The sequence below is a fragment of the Trichomycterus rosablanca genome, chromosome 21 (assembly GCF_030014385.1).
Source record: "Trichomycterus rosablanca isolate fTriRos1 chromosome 21, fTriRos1.hap1, whole genome shotgun sequence".
Classification (NCBI taxonomy): Eukaryota; Metazoa; Chordata; class Actinopteri; order Siluriformes; family Trichomycteridae; genus Trichomycterus; species Trichomycterus rosablanca.
In genome coordinates this window covers 15,111,671-15,132,204 of record NC_086008.1, presented here as the reverse complement: position 1 = coordinate 15,132,204, position 20,534 = coordinate 15,111,671, and the positions used below count along the sequence as shown (strand labels likewise).

Below are 20,534 nucleotides of genomic sequence, written 5' to 3'. Positions count from 1 at the left end.
GGACACGTCTTTTTCTTAACAACGGGACTTTGCAAGGAGTTCTTGCTGGTAAATTGGCTTCACTTAATCATCTTCTGTACTCACTGGGAACTTCAGATGTTCCTTGATCTTTCTGGAGGTGTATCATACTGAGTATTTGCCATTTTGGCTATTCTTCGATCCATTTGAACAGTAGTTCCACACTTCCTTCCGTGTCTTTCAGGTTTTGGTTGTCACTTCAAGGCATTTGAGATCATTTTAGCTGAGCAGCCTATAATTTGCTGCATTTCTCTGTATGTTTTTCCCTCTACGATCAACTTTTTAATCAAAGTACTCTGTTCATCAGAACAATGTCTGGAACAACCCATTTTACCCAGTATTTCAGAAGGAAATGCGCTATGACCAACCTGTGCAACATTTGCCACCCTCCTACCTTAAATAAGGGCCAAAATTGACACACGTTCTTCTGCAGAATGAATGACTTCACCAATTGAACTCCTCACTGCTATTATTTTGAACAACCCCCTTTTAATCAATGCTTCGATTACTCAGAATGAGCAGCATGCATGTCCTAATTGTTGGGTTTGTTTTGTTTTCATGACTCTACTACACTTTCAAGCTAATTTTTTGCTATGTAGAAATAGCATTTCTACTAAAAACAGTGATTTATCAGGTTAATGATGTTGGACTGCTATTTTTTTTTTTAACACCACTGTACCTGGGAAACACATGCCACCCGGATGCACTATGGGAAGAAGGCAAGCCGGCAGAGGCAGCGTGATGCTTTGGGCAATGTTCTGCAGGGAAACCTTGAGTCCTGCCATCCATGTGGATGTTACTTTGACACTTACCACCTACCTAGGTATTGTTACAGATCATGTACACAAAACCACAAAGCAAAAATGCTTTAGGAATGGTTTGAGGAGCACAACAACGAGTTTGAGGTGTTGACTTGGCCTCCAAATTTCCCAGATCTCAATCCAATCGAGCATCTATGGGATGTGCTGGACAAACAAGTCCGAGCCATGGAAGCCCCACCTCACTACTTAGAGGAGTTAAAGGATCTGCTAGTAACGTCTTGGTGCCAGATACCACAGCACACCTTCAGGAGTCTAGTGGAGTCCATGTCTCAACGGGTCAGGGCTGTTTTGGCAGCAAAAGGGGGACCAATACAATATTAGGAAAGTGCTCTTAATGTTATGCCTGATCGGTGTATACTCTAAATAACATGTTCCCTAAGTGACCTGATGCACTTGCCCCCTCGCTTAATGCTAAATAATATCAAGCTTTGCACGCAACACTGTAAGCCGCGTCATCTCCGAGACTGGCGCTGGCAAACGCGCCGGCTACTGGGAGTTTAAAGCCTGATTTAATTTTTGTCAGCAAATGCAATTGATGCAAGATGGCTCTTCTGGACAGCTCTCTGTGAAAGGGCTGTTGTTGCACTGGAGTCTGGTCTATGTCTGAGTGGGTGTATGGACAATTATAATTCCTGCTCCCACGCTAAGGCGAGCAAATCTCCCTCACACACACACACACAACACTAAATGCAAACCACCACAGGCACTGGGTCGTCCTTTTCTGCCGTGCAAAGCCGTGCCAATCCGGGATCCATTGATTGGAAGCCAGGCTAGTAGTTCCCATTTCCCATTTCTCTAGCTCGTATTTTAAGTGACACGCCGCTGAGAGGGTCCAAACCCAAAATGACAAACATATTTCACTAAGAAACCACCCAAACGTCGTTCATCATTCGTGGCCTTTATTCCGTATTCCGTACACCAAGTATAAAGTATATACAGTAGTATGTATAACAGTGTAGCGATTTCAATTCCTACAGCTAATAATAAGAAGCGGATTTAAATTCCGAACATAACCAAGGCGAACCAAAACTTAACCACATAAACTGAACCAAAAAAACCACGTGTTTTAAACAGTGCTCGATATAAAGAATTAAGCTCTAAAAACGCTCCGTCCAAGCACGTCTGGTCTATTTTATAATCTTCTTATGGCATCATCGATGTCTGACATTTGTTCCTTCAGCTGGTTCCACTGCTCCGCGTTCAGCGAGATACCTGAGGACAAAGAATTAGGTCAGTTTGGATACACCGATCAACCATAACATTAAAACCACCTCCTTGTTTCTACACTTACTGTCCATGTTATCAGCTCCACTTACCATATAGGAGCACTTTGTAGTTCTACAATTACTGACTGCTTTTACCCTGTTCTTCAATGGTCAGGACTCTCCCAGGACCACCACAGAGCAGGTATTATTCAGGTGGTGGATCATTCTCAGCACTGCCGTGACTGACAGTGTGTTGTGCTGATATGAGTGGATCAGACACAGCAGCGCTGCTGGAGTTTTTAAATACCATGTCCACTCACTGTCCACTCTATTAGACACTCCTACCTAGTTGGTCCACCTTGTAGATGTAAAGTCAGAGACGATCGCTCATCTATTGCTGCTGTTTGAGTTGGTCATCTTCTAGATGTTCATCAGTGGTCACAGGACGCTGCCCACAGGGCGCTGTTGGCTGGATATTTTTGGTTGGTGGACTATTCTCAGTCCAGCAGTGACAGTGAGGTGTTTAAAAACTCCAGCAGCGCTGCTGTGTCTGATCCACTCATACCAGCACAACACACACTAACACACCACCACCATGTCAGTGTCACTGCAGTGCTAAGAATGATCCACTACCCAAATAATACCTGCTCTGTAGTGGTCCTGTGGGGGTCCTGACCATTGAAGAACAGCATGAAAGAAGGCTAACAAAGCATGCAGAGAAACAGATGGACTACAGTCAGTAATTGTAGAACTACAAAGTGCTTCTATATGGTAAGTGGAGCTGATAAAATAGACAGTGAGTGTAGAAACAAGGACGAGGTTTTAACGTTATGGCTGATCGGTGTATATCCTGAATTTCCCAGAACACTCTGGCACCCCTGCTGCTTTCACAACATCTTCTTAGGCTTAGAAGTGGCACAGTGCAAAGCAGGAGTCCTACAGAGAGCTCGGACAAACAAGGAGGAACACGCTATACCCTTTGTGTTCCACCACCGCTCATCCCAACGCCTCTGCCGAACTGTAGAAGGTGATTCCCTATTCCTCATTCCCCTAAACTAACACGCTCATTCATGTGCAAATGCATTCACTTTACACATACATGGTCTGTTTTACCCCTGCTTTATCCTGGTCAGGGTCGCACTGGATTCGATTCATTGGGCAAAAGGCAGGAAACACCCTGCACAGGTCGCCAGTCCATCACAAAGCATACACACTCACTCGCACTTAGGGCGATTTCTAGTAGCTCAAATTGACCTGACTCTAGGTCTTTGGGCTTGTCGCAGGAAACCCAGATGGATACAGGGAAAACAAGCAAACTCCACACAGAAAGGACGGGGAATGGAACCCAGACCCTTCTTACTGTTTAGCATCTTTATGCCAGCAGGTGGTGGATTCTTTGAGAGGTTCAACAGCTCATGGCGATGCCTCAACCAGATGGTAGAAGGAGCTGTTGCAGTGACAAGGGGGCTTTATCCACTCTGACCTCTCCCATTCTCAGGCACGGCCAAGTCACGACCAGACTCTGATACATGTAAGTGTTGGTTTGTTTAATTCTTAATGCCATGTTCGCTACTATGGCTATAATCATGGCTGGACAGTACATTCATGAGCGGCCACATAAACAACGATTGGCCTGTTGTTCATATAGGGGTGGGATATTAAGCCGGATAAGGACTCTCTCATAACTGATGCAATTACGACCTCTGCTGGCTGGTTGATGGCGCCTGCATAGGGGCGGGGAAGGAGTGCGTTGATCAGGGTGTCTCTCCGTACACAGAGCTGATCCGCAGTTGATCTGCAGCTGATCTCGTCTAGTGTAGGTGACAAAATGCATACGGCTGCTGCCCACGTGTCGGAGGGGGCGTGGGTTAGCTTCATTCTCCTCAATCAGTGCGGGGATAAAATTAAGCTAATTTAACTATAACAGGCTTAACAGATCTGTATAATCTCTGAGTGTAAAACCAGGAGCAGCAGATTTAAGTAACACGTACCTTTTTTGCCAGGCTTCATGTCACCTGATTGGTCATTCCAGTATTCACGTAGGTCGATCAAAACTTTCCCTTTAAAATCTCTGACGCTAACGTATCGCATCTTTCCAATCTGGAAGAGACATTAACTGGGTTATTGGGTTAAAATAAGCAGTGGACAAAATATTGGAAAACAATTCAAAGATTACTAAGCACTAAGAGCTACGCTGATCAGCCATAACATTAAAACCACCTCCTTGTTTCTACACTCACTGTCCATTTTATCAGCTCCACTTACCATATAGAAACACTTTGTAGCAGGACTCTCCCAGGACCACCACAGAGCAGGTTTTTAAATACCTCAATGTCACTGCTGGACTGAGAATAGTCCACCAACCAAAAATATCCAGCCAACAGTGCCCCGTGGGCAGCATCCTGTGACCACTGATGAAGGTCTAGAAAATGACCAACTCAAACAGCACTCAACTCAAAAAGGTGGACCAACTAGGTAGGAGTGTCTAATAGAGTGGACAGTGAGTGGACATGGTATTTAAAAACTCCAGCAGCACTGCTGTGTCTGATCCACTCATACCAGCACAACACACACTAACACACCACCATCATGTCAGTGTCACTGCAGTGCTGAGAATCATCCACCACCTAAATAATCCCTACTCTGTGGTGGTCCTGTGGGGGTCCTGACCATTGAAGAACAGGGTGAAAACAGGCTAAAAAAGTATGTAGAGAAACAGATGGACTACACTCAGTAATTGTAGAACTACAAAGTGCTTCTATATGGATAGTGAGTGTAGAAACAAGGAGGTGGTTTTAATGTTATGGCTGATCGGTGTATAACAGGTGGACAAAATATTGGAAACTGTTTACAACTTAAAAGATTAAAGACTCACCCCTTTACCAAGCACTTAATCTAAACATTACACAGTCATGACAATTTTGTATCTCCAATTCACCTCACTTGTATGACTTTGTACTGTCGGAGGAAACCGGAGCTCCCGGAGGAAAGCCACACAGACATGGGGAGAACATACAAACTCCACACAGAAAGGACCCAGGCTGCTCTGCCTTGGAATCGAACCCAGGACCCTTTTGCTGTGAGGTGATAGTGCTACCCACTGAGCCGTCGTGCCGCCCATGTGTGCATTATATGGACAAAAATATATGAGCAGCGCATGTGCACTCATTTCATGGGCACTCATTTAGGATACGTATGACCAAATTTAGGGAAGTATTAAACTTAACACTAAATGGTCAAAAGTATTTGGACACCTGACCAGCTTGTTGGACATCCCATTTCAGAAATGAATGGTATTAATATAGAGTGACCTGAGTCATCTGAGAAGGATCCTCACAAGACTTTGAAATGTGTCTGTGGGAATTTCTGCCCATTCAGTCAAAAGATGACAGCATTTGTGTGGCTGGACACTGGTGTTTCTTTATAGACCTTGCTTTGTGTACAGGAGCACAATCATGATAGGACAACAAGGTCCTTTTCTAAACTGTTATAGCAAACTTCCTTTATATAACTGATTTATTATACCGGTTAGCAACTGTTGTTGTCCTAATACTTTTGTACATTCAGTGTAAATGCACAGTTTACAGCCAAAAAGTACCACAATAAATACCACAAAGCCACAACTAGCCGTCCCCAAAGGCCTAGTAAGTCATAAGTGCCAATAGTTGTTGTCTACCATACTAATCAGCAGCCTTATAAATGCCTGAGAACAAGGTGAATATGTGGAGAAGCCAGACCGAACCTGGAACATGTTATCAGGAGCACTTCTGTCGCTCTTGGCGGAGCTGCTAGGCTTGGAGGTCTCGCCGCTTTTCTGTTTTTTAGCAGGCTTCTCCACTGCGCTCGCCTTCTTTCTCTTAGCCTGGGAGAACAAGCCATACAGTCAGTTATTGTAATGCTTGGACAGGGCATTAATATGTGATTTGTGACGTATAAAAAGATCCTACTTTTGTTTCAGCTTCACTGTCCGAGTCACTGCCGGACGTGGTGGACGGCACTTCTTTTGATTTGGGCATGCTGAGGAAGACAAGGGCAGAACTGTTAGTGTCAAATGTTAGCAAACACTGCCACCATATGTTTAAGCAAGGAAGATCATAGTCGTGGCATCAAGCTACTGATCTGAAACGCTTCATACTGCAAAGACTTAATTATTTGTAATATTACTAATTGGTAAGCAAGCCAGGGATCAAGGGTCAGGAATCTTCTAACGATCCATTTAAAAGCAGCATAGTAGCTAAAGCCGCTCCTCCGTGTTTAGTCTTCACCTTAGGCTGGACTTACTGACCAGTTTCTAGAGATCTGAGATTTCTGCTTGGCTCACATCTCTGTAGCATACACTGATCAGCCATAACATTAAAACCACCTCCTTGTTTCTACATTTACTGTCCATTTTATCAGCTCCACCATAAAGAAGCACTTCGTAGTTCTACAATTACTGACTGTAGTCAATCTGTTTCTCTGCATGCTTTGTTACCCCCCTTTCATGCTGTTCTTCAATGGTCACGACCCCCACAGGACCACCACAGAGCAGGTATTATTTAGGTGGTGGATCATTCTCAGCACTGCAGTGACAATGACATGGTGGTGGTGTGTTAGTGTGTGTTGTGCTGGTATGAGTGGATCAGACACAGCAGTGCTGCTGAAGTTTTTAAATACCGTGTCCACTCACTGTCCACTATGTTAGACACTCCTACCTAGTTGGTCCACCTTGTAGATGTAAAGTCAGTTGGTCATCTTCTAGACATTCATTAGTGGTCAAAGGACGCTGCCCATGGGGCGCTGTTGGCTGGATGTTTTTGGTTGGTGGACTATTCTAAGTCCAGCAGTGACAGTAAAGTGTTTAAAAACTGCATCAGCATTGCTGTGTCTGATCCACTCATACCAGCACAACACACACTAACACACCACCATCAATCGTCAATGTCACTGCAGTGCTGAAAATGATCCACCACCCAAATAATACCTGCTCTGTAGTGGTCCTGGGAGAGTCCTGACCATTTAAAGAACAGCATGAAAGGTCGCTAACAAAGCATGCCGAGAAACAGATGGACTACAGTCAGTAATTGTAGAACTACAAAGTGCTTCTATATGGTAAGTGAAGATGATAAAATGGACAGTGAGTGTAGAAACAAGGAGGTGGTTTTAATGTTATGGCTGATCGGTGTATCTTCTATGTAAAAAGCAAATTCATATTTAATATTAGTATGAGACAAATAGAAGCGTGTGTGTGTGTGTGTGTGTGTGTGTGTGTGTGTGTGTGTGTGTGTGTGTGTGTGTGTGTGTGTGTGTGTGTGAGTGTGTGTAGCATGATATGCGTTCTATACAGACTTCAGGCATTTAATAGAACAGTTAGCTCTGCAGAGCAGCATGGTCAGGATTAAACTGTCACTGCTCTTTGTGCCCACTGTTCTACCTCATGCCAAACTAATTTAACCTTTGTAATGGTTGTCAAATATTCCCACACAATCACCCTGACTTACATTCGACGATCTGGATGCTGTAGCAACACGTTCTGTATTTATATCGACGGTAAATCTAGGTACCGATAACACGAGGCCAAAGACTTTCACACACCACAGAGATAGTACACTGCCGCGCGACAATATCAACACGTTGAAACGCCCGGCTCACGTCACGTGAGACAGTGTGAACCAATCACGTCAAGAGTCAGTGACGCTTCTCTGGGTTTTTACGACGATTAGCTTGAGCATGGCCACGTGCAAGTAAATATAACTGGTAAATGTAGTATTGTGGATTTTTGGTTAATAAAACAAAACATTCTAAATATTTTATATTATATTCCATCTAATGTCATGAAATAATCAAATAAATGGCCCAATATACATATTAATGACAATATTAATTACTCAGTAATACAGTCACTCAGCTAGTATCCACCTCATAGTTAGGGTGGCCACTTTTAATAACCCCAAAAAGGAGGACATGACAGTGGGTAGTCAGTTAGTGGTGGTATATTCGGTTCATTTTATGGACTCGGGTTAATCTGAGTCATTCGGTAATGTGATCCGGTTCACTTGAGTCACTTGTGCTGACATCTTGATTGCGATTGATTTACTGCATGCTCTCTTAATTCTCTTAATTCTCTTTGCACCTCAAACTTCTCTTGTCAGTGACAAGTTGATACTGATTCTAAGTGGAATCTTGATTATAGGGGAGAGTGGGGTGGACTCACCTACTAATCAGATAGGTATTATAATGGGTCAAGGGTTCAAAGGGGATGGTCAACAACATATTGCCATGGCAACTTCACCCAGTCAGGCGGCCACAGTGGCACCAAAACCAATAAATTACCATGGTGAAGGGTTATGATACTCCTTAAGTGGTACAGTCCTAAAGTAGCCTGTAAGCCAGTGGCGTAACTACAGGGGGGGCATGGGGGGCAGGTGCACTGGGGCCCATGGCAGGGGGGGCCCTTCACGACATGAACTCTTAACATGGCTGCATGTATTATGCATGTATTATGGCAAGCCAGCAAGGAAATATATAGCAAACACTGATATATATGGAATAAAACATGCCTAAACATTTGTTGAGGGGGGCCCAACATTTTTGCACTCGGGCCCATGAGCTCCTAGTTACGCCACAGCTGTAAGCATTTACATTTTAATAATAATATAACTACATTTTGTTGTTGTTTTGCTTACAAGAAAATATGCTGCATTACTAATCTATACGGGCAGCACGGTGGCTAAGTGGGTAGCACTGTCGCCTCACAGCAAGAAGGTCCTGGGTTCGATCCCCAGGTGGGGCAGTCCAGGTCCTTTCTGTGTGGAGTTTGCTTGTTTCCGGGAGCTCTGATTCCTCCCACAGTCCAAAGACATGCAAGTGAGGTGAATTGGAGACACTAAATTGTCCATGACTGTGAACCTTGTGAACTGATGAACCTTGTGTAATGAGTAACTACCGTTCTTGTCATGAATGTGACCAAAGTGTAAAACATGACGTTAAAATCCTAATAAACAAACAAACAAACTAATCTATACCACTACTACTGTTAAATAGCATGTGCATAATATCAGCCACATAACGAACACCAGTGTGTTTAACTGCTTGTTTATTGGAATATTTAACTTATTGCTCACTCGCCTTGTGTACTTAGCAGCAGCCAGTCAGAGGACTCATAGGATCTGGGTTAATTGAGATTTAGGACTTGTGATTCCTGATTCAGTACAAAGATTCAAATCATTAACCCGGGTGATTCACAAACCGCCCAGCTCTAGTCAGGATAGTACCTACAGCAAACTAAATTTACTATTAATTTATTAGGATTTTAACATCATGTTTTACACTTTGGTTACATTCATGACAGAAATGGTAGTTACTCGTTACACAAGATTCATCAGTTCACAAGTTCAATATCAAACACAGTCATGGACAATTTTGTATCTCCAATTCACCTCACTTGCATGTCTTTGGACTGTGGGAGGAAACCGGAGCTCCCGGAGGAAACCCACACAGATACGGGGAGAACATGCAAACTCCACACAGAAAGGACCCGGACCGCCCCACCTGGGGAACGAACCCAGGACCGTATTGCTGTGAGGCGACGGTGCTACCCACTGAGGCACTGTGCCGCCCGCTTGACAGAGTACAGACTGAGCGCACACGACCTGGCCGTGGAGACAGGGTGACACACCTGGGAGGAGAGGCTGTGCCAGCACAAATTTAACTCCCTCCCAGACCCCGACAAACTGCCCCACCTACTGGGGGAGCACAGAGAGTTTGTTTGTTTATTAGGATTTTATCATCATGTTTTACACTTTGGTTACATTCATGACAGGAACGGTAGTTACTCATTACACAAGGTTAATCAGTTCACAAGGTTATATCAAACACAGTCTTGGACAATTTAGTATCTCCAATTCACCTCACTTGCATGTCTTTGGACTATGGGAGGAAACTGGAGCACCCGGAGAACCCACACGGCCACAGGGAGAACATGCAAACTCCACACAGAAAGGACACGAACCACCCCACCTGGGGATCGAACCCAGGACCTTCTTGCTGTGAGGCGATGGTGCTACCCACTGAGGCACTTTCTTTCGCCCTCTTGACGGGGTACAGACTAAGCGCACACGACCTGGCCATGAAGATGGGGCGACACACCCTGTCCTGGCTGCCCCAGGAGGAGAGGCTGTGCCAGTACTGCACTCTCAGTACAGTAGAGACGGAGCTGCACTTCCTCACCCAATGCACAGCTCATCATCTAAAACTCAATCCCAGCAAGACAGAGCTGTTGCTTATTCCTGGAAATCAATCTCCAACCCAGGACCTAGTCATCTCTCTTGATGACTCCCAGATCAGACCATCTGATAATGTAAGAAGCCTTGATGTTGTCCTGGATAACCAGCTGACCTTCTCTCCTCATGTAGCCAACATGACAAGATCGTGCTGCTTTCTCCTGTACAACATCAGAAAGATTCGGCCATTTCTCTCCATGGAAGCTACTCAGACTCTTGTGCAGTCACTTGTAATCTCACGGTTGGACTACAGCAACTCCCTCCTGGCAGGTGCTCCCATGTCCACTATTAAACCTCTGCAGCTCATTCAAAATGCAGCTGCTTGTCTGGTTTTTAACCAACCTAAACACTGCCACATCACCCCACTGCTGCGTTCTCTTCACTGGTTTCCTGTAGCTGCACACATTCAGTTTAAAACACTGATGCTGGCCTACAAAGCCAAAAATGGACTAGCCCCAAGCTACCTTCGTGTTCTTATCAAACCCCGCTCTGTACCACGTAACCTCCGAGCCACTAGTCTCGCTCGACTTGATCCTCCACCCAGGACTTGAGGAAGGCAAGCACCAAGGCTTTTCTCTGTACTGGCACCTAAGTGGTGGAACGAGCTTCTTCTGTCTGTCCGAACATCTAAAACGTTAGTTCTATCAGGGTTTCAGTAGATGTGTGTTCTTGGACTGTCTACATAAACTAGAGTAAGGTAATGTTCACTATGAAAGCACTTCACTTCGCTCTGGATAAGAGCGTCTGCTAAATGCCGAAAATGTAAATGTAAATGCACCAAATACCATCACATCCGGGCCCAATTCTTCCCCAAATTTAACAACATCAACCCCGACTTCAACTCCGTCCCAGACCCTGACAAACTGCCCCACCTACTGGGGGAGCACAGAGAAAGCTGCACACTAGCAGCACTCTATACACACACATGCCACCAGGTGAGGGACAGTGGGTGACCATGTCTCACACACACACACACACACACACAGTGGCGTAACTACAGGGGGGGCAGGTGCACTGGGGCCCATGGCAGGGGGGGGCCCTCCACGACTTGAACTCAACCACCCACCTCACTGCCCCCACATTGGCTGCACCTATTATGCATGTGTTATGGCAAGCCAAAGAGGAAATATATAGCAAACACTGATATATATATGGAATAAAACTGATATATAACTAATTTTTATGACTACCTCATAACTGTAAATGTTATTATTTTTAATGTTATTATTTGCACTGTTTTTATGATTCTTTTATTCTATTTTATTTTTTGCACCTGTAACTGTTTTGTATATATTTGTTCTTTCTTATTGTAATTTTTTTTTTCTCTGTAACTGAGCTTTGGCAATACGAATGTCCTTATTTTCCATGCTAATAAAGCTTATTTTGTTTATCCTTATTAAGATTAGCGGTTTGAATTTTTTACTCAAAGTGTCCAAGCTTCCTATTAAGCTTTCTGCTTTTCACAAGCAATCCCTTTTATATTGGCAATTGATTTATAAACACAATCCCCCCCCCCCCCCATAAATTTGTGTTATGGAATAATGAACACATAGCCTATAAAGGAAAAAATGTTTTTGTTCAATCATTGTTTGAAAAGAATTTAATATTTATTCACCATTTAATTAATAGAAATGCTTAACTTCTTTCTTTTTCTGACTTTTTTTATATAAATAGGAACATTTGTTCAAAAATACAATACAAAAAAATTTGTGATGCTATTCCAGATGGTTTTTTTTTTCTCTTTGCAAAGGTAATTTTTACAATCCCAACAACACATTGTCCTTAGATCTTAATATTTATGTTGAAAGGATTAATATAATGAATAAAAAATTTATAACAAATACAGTATATTAGGAACCTTCTTATCCATTAATCCATTAATCATTTATGTTTTGAATGTGTCTATACATTTTCCTTTTGGGTAGATGTGTTCTGGGATTTGGGGAAAAAAATTGGTAAAGATATTCCAATTAAAAGTCAATATATTTTTTATATATTTGATAACCCTATTTTCCGGCCGATTGAGTCTTATATAATTAACTTAATAATAATACTAGCTAAATATTATATTCATAAAGTTAAAAATGCGAAAGAATTGGCATCTTTTATTTCTTTTATAAATTCAGATTTGAAAATATATTTACAAACAATAAATTCCTTGAGCCCCTCGTTAAACAAGAAATTATGTAAATTGGTAACTGTTTTAAAACATTTTAAATTTATATAAGGATAGCATTTTCTAAGGAGATTTTTATTTATTTACTTATTTATCTTTTATTGACTTTCATTGTAGTATATAATATACTTTTGGTACAAGATTTATTTTAGATGATTGTAATTCCTCTGGCTTTGTTTTTTCTTTTATGTTTATATTTTTTATTTCTTTGCTGTTGTTCAACATACTTTGTCTAGTGTTAAAATTAAAATTAAAGCGAGGTCTTTTTTTGATAATGTGTTCATATATGCTGTATGTATGTTTATGTAATATTGCTGATTTAAAAAAATAATAATAATAAAGCTCATTTAGAGTTTGAGTGGAGTTTAATATTGTGGAACTACAATTCCCAGCATCCTTTCCGGACGGAGCGTTTAGAACACGACGTACTTCCTGTTATGACACGCTTATATAAGGGCAGCGGCGTCGGTCGTCAAGAGCTTGTCCGTAAAGTAGAAACCAATGATTCCTATATGTCCTGTGGTCTCCTTCACCTACGGTGAGTAAAATGTCATAAAAACATATCGACTAGAAGTTTAATAGCAGCGCATATGAATTCTGAGCAGTTATAAATGTTTAATAAGCCAAGTAGAGCTTATTTACACTTAGTTTTTGGTCACGTTTGGGATTATAGATAATGCGGCGTCTGTGTGGTTGCTAGTTAGCATAGGGAGTTAGCATGCTAAGCTAGCGCTTAACCTCCCTGTATCTCTCCGCAGTGCCCAGCCGGTTAGGTGAAGATGCCAAAATGGCTACCGGCGGCAATTACTTTGGATTTACCCACGGTGCGGCTGCGCAGTACAGGTAAGCGCTTTGTGCTGGCTTATGTCTGCGGTTATGATGCTCGTAATCACTAACATGTGCTCAGGATCCCTTCAAACCAGTGTGATTTCACCTTATTGACGTTGCTTTGTTCGAGAGTGGGGGAGGGGGAGCAGGAGTCGGGAGGCGCTATGCGGTGCTGAATCCATCCAAGTGATTCACTGCATCGTGGAACTGGTTCCTAAGTAATTGACAGTCGGGTTCGGGTGCGATCTAACGAGCATTGCCTAGAGGAACAGATCTGAGCTGATCTTGCATTGTATTGCAGTCCTTCCATTACAGAGTAATGCCACTGAAAGCTATCATCCGATCAGGCTTACCTTACAGACCTACCCAGCAATTACTGAACACTCGATTCTGTATTGGCATTTGACACGTTTTTAGACTTGGTCTATTCATCCAGACTAGATCTAACACAGACTTTGTTGGACAATGCCAGTGTTTCATCATCAGCTGTCATTATGTGGCATTTATTATACCAACCAGGCAAAGTAGTGCCAGCTTTGACTCTTCAGACATCACAGGGTCATGCTTTTTGTGTTCGTACTGGACTACACCTTCATCTTATTGTTTACGAGTATGGCTGTAGTGCTCTGACCCTAAACCCTGGTGCTGTATTTAAAGGAGTCTCAAATAGACAGTTTTCAAGGACTCCCTGAATGTCACCTGGTCTGTTTTTTACTCCTACAGTCTTGCTGAGCTCTGAGTTTATTATTAGGGCTGGAATTACAAAATATTCCTTCAAAGTTACCTTGATCGAGTTGTTTTACCCCTATGCATTAATATGTATACATATACAGTATATAATATATACACAGTTTAGCTATAACATGAAAACCACCTCCTGGTTTCTACGCTCACTGTCCATTTTATCAGTTCCACTTACCATATAGAAGCACTTTGTAGTTCTACAATTACTGACTGTAGTCCATCTGTTTCTCTACATACCTTTTTACCTTGCTTTCACCCTGTTCTTCAGTGGTCAGGACCCCCACAGAGCAGGTATTACTTGGGTGTTGGGTCATTCTCAGCGCTGCAGTGACACTGACATGGTGGTGGTGTGTTAGTGTGTGTTGTGCTGGTATGAGTGGATCAGACACAGCAGAGCTGCTGGAGTTCTTAAATACCGTGTCCACTCACTGTCCACGGTATTAGACACTCCTACCTAGTCGGTCCACCTTGTAGATGTAAAGTCAGAGACGATCGCTCATCTATTGCTGGGGTTTGAGTTGGTCATCTTTTAGACCTTCATCAGTGGTCACAGGATGCTGCCCACGGGGTGCAGTTGGCTGGATGTTTTTGGTTGGTGGACTATTCTCAGTCCAGTAGTGACAGTGAGGTGTTTAAAAACTCCATCAGTGCTGCTGTCTGATCCACTCATACCAGCACAACACACACTAACACACCACCACCATGTATGTCAGTGTCACTGCAGTGCTGATAATGACCCACCACCCAAATAATACCTACTCTTTGGGGGTCCTGACCATTGAAGAACTGCATGAAAGGGGGCTAACAAAGCATGCAGAGAAACATATGGACTACAGTCAGTAATTGTAGAACTACAAAGTGCTTCTATATGGTAAGTGGAGCTGATAAAATGCACAGTGAGTGTGGAAACAAGCAGGTGGTCATAATGTTATGCCTAACTGGCGTATACTCTATGTTCTATATACAGTAAATTGCTCATGTCTGAATTTTTAAATCTTAATTAAGCATGTGCTAATAGAGCTGTCGTGGTGAAAGAATTTCCCCTTGCGATATTCAACCTGTCTGAATATCGTGGTATGTGGTGATATCGCGCTTTTTTTTTTTCTTTTTTTTTTTCTTTTTTTTTGTGTGAAAATTACTTAATTTATCTGGATTTTAGAGCTATATAAACAAGCTTTATTGTTAGGCCACGATTCGGTATATTATTGCTTTATAATGACAAAGATGAGACGGCTTTAAGACCAATGAAATGCGTGTTTAATGTTAAATACAGAACAGAGCAGGGATGCGCGTCTTTTCTTTATTAAAAAAAAAGGTTTAAATTTAGCTTCTAGGCTAGATATGCACTGAAACGAAAAAAAAAAAGAGTTTAGGCTAAATATTTTAAACGCACATCTAATCAAAATATGGTAAAAAAAAACATAGAATAAAGAATAAAGTCTGTAAGAGTTTAAACCTGCGTTATCATGCGCGCTAGAAAAACCAACATGTTCACCTGATGTGGTTTAGAGAGGATCTGAGTGGGGTAGCGATGTTTCCGGCGTTACCGATGTTGCACTAATACACACGTACTGCACCTGCACACTGTAAGCCCGGATAAGTTCAATCTACTTAAAAAATTTGAGGAAACCGGTTGCCTTAAAAAAGTTAAGTAATGTATAATGAAAACTTGAGTTAGCATAACTTAAAACATTAAGTTATTACACCTAAAAGGCAAGTTGATTAAACTTTCTTGTTTTTGTTATACCAACTGCTTTTCCCAATAATTCTACTTAATATCTTGAGCTCAATGGAAAAAACTATTGATTTCTTCTTAGTTTTCATGTTAATTACATTTTAAATATGAATTACAAATGTTTATAGAGAAACAGACACAATTATAAAATTATTTTTCTTTATTTCACTTCAGAAGTATTTACTTAAAATACAACATGTCAAGAAAACATCTTTAAAACTGTACAAACTGTATATAAAGTTCTGATGAAACACAAACAGCTCCTCACAGTAACCATGAACCTGTAAAACAACAAAAAGAAACAACAGAAGTATTAAAATCAACATTAATAGCATTAATTTAAGGATTAAAATAAAGCAAGCCAGCACACTCTTTGCTTCGTATGAAGGCTAGCATGCTAACATGCTAGCATGTAGCCTAAATACGGCAAATAAAGCAGCGCTGTTTGATTATTTATTTAGTGTCAACATTAAGATCATTTATTTTAAACAAAATTGTTAAGTAAAGTACAACACTTACCAAAATTAGACGGAAGATGAAAAAGCCCCATCAGACTGGTGTACATGCTACTCAAAAATAGCATAATGAGGAAGAAAATGTTTGTCCACTTAGTTTAACAAAGGTTCCACTTCACAAAAGACATTTCAGGAAGACAAGTTTACTTTTGCAAAAAGCCTTCAATGAAAAGTAAAAAGTAATTTGCAACAACAGGTTTCAAAAGTTAAAACAAATGGCTGCCTGATTCACCAACAGCAAGCTGAAAAAAGGCGACTTACATGTAAATGGTGGCGTTTTTCTGTTTTATTACCTTAACTTAACTTTTTTAAGTTAATCTGATAGAAAAGTAATTTTTTTTGTTTAGTAAACTTAAATCTTTTAGCACATTTAAATGTGTACTCAAATTAGTACAATGTACTCCACATTTTATAGTAGAGCAAAAAAACTTAAATAATTTATGTATGTTGTACTAAAAATGTTTGATTAAATATAAAGTCCGAGCTAACAGTGCATGCGACTTTAGAGAGCAGAGGAATCTAGCCTGGTTATCGCGCCACTATTAACTATCTATTTAGTAGATATAATTAACATAACAATATATACTACATTTTAAGTTATTATTCGTTTCAATAAATTTTTATTCAAGGAAAAAATACATTTAAATCATTCCAGCAAGACCAGAAAGAGAATATTTGCAGGCTGCAATGCCATATTAACCATCATTAAGTGTTTTAGTTCACCAAGGCTGTTTGAATATAGTCTAAATTACAAGTATTTTATTGAGTGTGAACTCAATTTAATCATTAATAAACTTGCCTATAATTCCTGTTGCGATTGTTTACATTTTAAAACACAAAGCCTGACACTCAGCAGCAACGCATGCGAACAGGTTGCGGGAAAATGTCGCTCCTAGCTCATTTTCATTATGAATTTATTTAACATTTATTACGCCCGAATGTAAGCGTATAAAACAAGATGGACCCTGCAAAAAAAAAAAAGAGAGAAGAAAGAAAAAACGTGAATATCGCGGTGATGCGGTTGCTTGGCATGCCCTGCGGTTGGCTGGTCTATACCGCGGTATTTCAAAATTGCGGTTAGCGCGATAGCCCTATGTGCTAATGCTGAGACCCAGAGCCTAGTATCTGTTGTGGAAATGATACTGATGCAACAAGCTAAACAGGTTCAAACTGGACCTTGTTTGCCCTCTTACATACTCTAAGTACATACTCTTACATACTAGTTTAAGTCCCATGTGATGTTTATGGACAAAACAGTTCACCCACATTAACAAACGATACAAACTGCACTTTCCATGTTGACGTTTTGCAAAGATACAGTACTCGGTAATTTGGTTTGGGATTGTAAACAGGTTGATCCAACAACCCTGTATTAATGAATCCCAGGTTACAATCCAGGGTCATCACTAATGTCTATTCAGATCTCTTCTAGAATAGATCAAGGCGATGTTGGGTTGCTTTACCAAAATGAGGTATGGAAGTTATGGATAAGAGAGCACAATATAAATGCCATGCTGTCTCATCAACCAGGTCTGGTTTGAGCATATGTGGGTAAAAATTTACACATTCATTGTAGAACTTTAATTCATTATCAGGAATCGATTGCATCATCTTGCAGTACGAGCACAATAATACAGCCACCTTGCCTGTAACCGCCACTCACTTTGTAAAGATAATTCCTTTACATGAAGACGTCTATTTATATATTACTTTAACTACATGTCTGTTACAGGCAGATTTCTCTAAATCAGGGGTCTCAAACTCAATTTACCTGGGGGCCGCTGGAGGTAGAGTCTAGGAGCGGCTGGGCCACATCAAGTATTCCACAAAAAAGGGTTTCAGGTATTCCAAACAAAAGTACAACTGATCCAAACTTCTCAATCTTTATTAATAACAGTTCAGAACATGAACAATTCTTCAGAACATAGGCTTCTTTTACCTACTCTTTGCTGCCAGAAACCTTCAAAGATCCATTATTCCCAAAATTGTCTTACATCTTGAAGGTTTTCTTTGGGTCATTTAGTGAAAGTCACAACACTTGTAACTAGGGGTGTAACGATACATCGTTTCACGATGCATCGCGATGCAAAAATGTAGCGATGTGCATCGTGGACATCGGCGCGATTGTACGAGTGCACGTGCGTTCTGTAATTTATTAGTGATGGGTCGGTCGCGAACAGTCCGGCTCTAAGAGTCGGCTCTTTAAAATGAACGGCAGGATCCGGAGCCGATTCGGTTTTTTTTCCGTTAAAGCCGCACGTGATTGGTGAAGATACGTTTGTGTGTTTACACTGAGCAGGAGGGGCGGGGTTACATACACACACACACATACACACACGGACAGCGTGCGCATGAACAGGAGGGAGAGAGAGAGAGAGAGAGAGAGCACTTGATGAAGTTTTACATTGCGCTTTACGTAGCCAGACATTACACGCTGGAAAGGTGAGGAAAATGAGTGACCGGAAACAGTAAAGTTTGGACACGAGGAACCACTTTAACAGAGAAGTTCAGACCCACTGAGACCCACATCGTGTACATGTCACTGTGTATTGTAGCAACATCTGTCCCCTCAGAGAATCTTTTCCAAAACAGGGCAGATCATAACAAAGGAGAAACAGGATCAACCCCTCAAAGATGAGCTCGGTTTTTCTGCATGCCAATCTTCACTAAATACTTACAAATACTGTCACCTGGATGCTGCTTTTCCTTTTGCACATTTTCATTTATATTTTGTTGAGTGATGCTTTGTTGATGTGTTCTTTCACTCTAGATGCAAATTTACAAGTAATATACACAATCAGACCTTTTGGTCTAATTGAGATGGGTCTTTGTTTTTGTATTTTATAATTTATTGTTGTGGCACTCTGTTCCATGTTGAGTATATAAATAAAGCCATTTAAATAATAAACATTTGATACAATGTTTTTTTTTTACATTAATTCATTTTACATGTAATTTGTTAATAAATTAGTTCATGCAACAAAGAAAATTAGTTTAAAGACTCAGTTCAGCTCAATGAGCTTGTTTGATTACTTTGATTTTCAATTTAAGATGGCAATAAGTAACTTAAATTTGGTAAACCTGTTAGGTTACAGTAAAGTACTCTGATCTTGGTAATTACCTTTAATTGCAAGGGACTGAAGTTTTTTTTTTGTTTAAAAAATGTGCAAGAAAATGTGCACTGTTTTGCACTGTTTACACTTCAAAAAAATAATCGTGAGAAAATCGAATCGTGAGCTCAGTATCGTGAATCGAATCGTGAGCAGTGTATCGTTACACCCCTACTTGTAACCGTGACTTGTGTTGAGTTATGAGATTTGCAGTATGACTGTTGTTTGGTATTTGTTGGTGATGAAAAGAAGGCTGGTCTATAGAATCAACAATTAATGCCAACTTCAGTGGTTATACAGTTTGAAAATGTTTTATGGGATGTTCTGTACTAAAATGACATTACACATCCCTAAATGTTTTAAATGTTCTATCAACATGTTTTTTCTATTACATTTTAATTAAAAACAACTATTGTGAGATATATCCACTTGTCCCGTTTGCATTACACAGGAGAGAATCCCCCCCCCCCCCTATTGTTAAGAATTTTTTTTTTTTACTAACACAAGTAACGAAGTAACGTTTACTCTGAGTATGTTTTAAATGAGTTACTTTTTTACTTGAGTAGGTTTTTAGACTAGTAATTTTACTCGTATTTCAGTAAAAATTATTTAAAGTAGTAGTACTTTTACCTGAGTACAATATTTTAGTACTCTTTCCACCTCTGCCCAATACCTGAGTGTTTGGGATATTATTCAGAAAGCCCTTTCTATATATTCTGAGAGGAATTTGAAAATTTGTTGTTCATAGCTTTTTTGAGCACTTCGTTTTTCTTATCATTATTAAATGTATCTCTCAGGTGTTTATGCATTTCACATTCATAAATAAAGTGATCTAGATTTTATTCTTTTTGTTTACATCCTACACATCCTTCTGCTCTACCAAATCTCTCTGCCACTGAGCTAACTCTGGTGTCCATGTTACTTCACCTCTCAATTCTTAATATCAAGTGCATTGTCTGTTTTATATATTTTAAATTCTTGCTCTTTTTGATTAAATTGTTCTTGGTAAATTCGTTTTCTTTTGCGATCGCACCTTTCTGTCCTCTGTACCTTGCACTGGCTGACAGGATATATTTTCCTTCCACTTGGTGTCGCTCTGAATCACGTTTCAGCCAAGTGAC

At 40.7% G+C, this 20,534-nt stretch overlaps 2 protein-coding genes across 3 annotated transcripts in view; one reads left to right on the top strand and one right to left on the bottom strand.

The window, feature by feature from the left end:
- Window positions 1–1,721: 1,721 nt before the first annotated feature.
- On the bottom strand, window positions 1,722–7,626 carry sub1b (SUB1 regulator of transcription b). Its single transcript, XM_063017896.1, has 5 exons — window positions 7,525–7,626; window positions 5,992–6,061; window positions 5,787–5,906; window positions 4,036–4,144; window positions 1,722–2,051 (listed from the first exon to the last, which is right to left on the bottom strand). The coding sequence occupies exons 2-5, from the start codon at window positions 6,058–6,060 to the stop codon at window positions 1,972–1,974; spliced, it is 378 nt and encodes a 125-aa protein (XP_062873966.1). The 5' UTR covers window position 6,061; window positions 7,525–7,626; the 3' UTR covers window positions 1,722–1,971.
- Window positions 7,627–12,955: 5,329 nt separating this feature from the next.
- Window positions 12,956–20,534, top strand: part of zfr (zinc finger RNA binding protein) — a 35,034-nt gene continuing 27,455 nt past the window's right edge. The window contains exons 1-2 of one of the 2 annotated variants that reach the window (XM_063017937.1): window positions 12,956–13,019; window positions 13,240–13,324. In XM_063017937.1, coding sequence (XP_062874007.1) covers window positions 12,983–13,019; window positions 13,240–13,324 — 122 coding nt within the window. In that variant the 5' untranslated portion in view covers window positions 12,956–12,982. The remainder of the gene's footprint in view (window positions 13,020–13,239; window positions 13,325–20,534) is intronic. The other variant, XM_063017938.1, reaches the window with a different exon arrangement.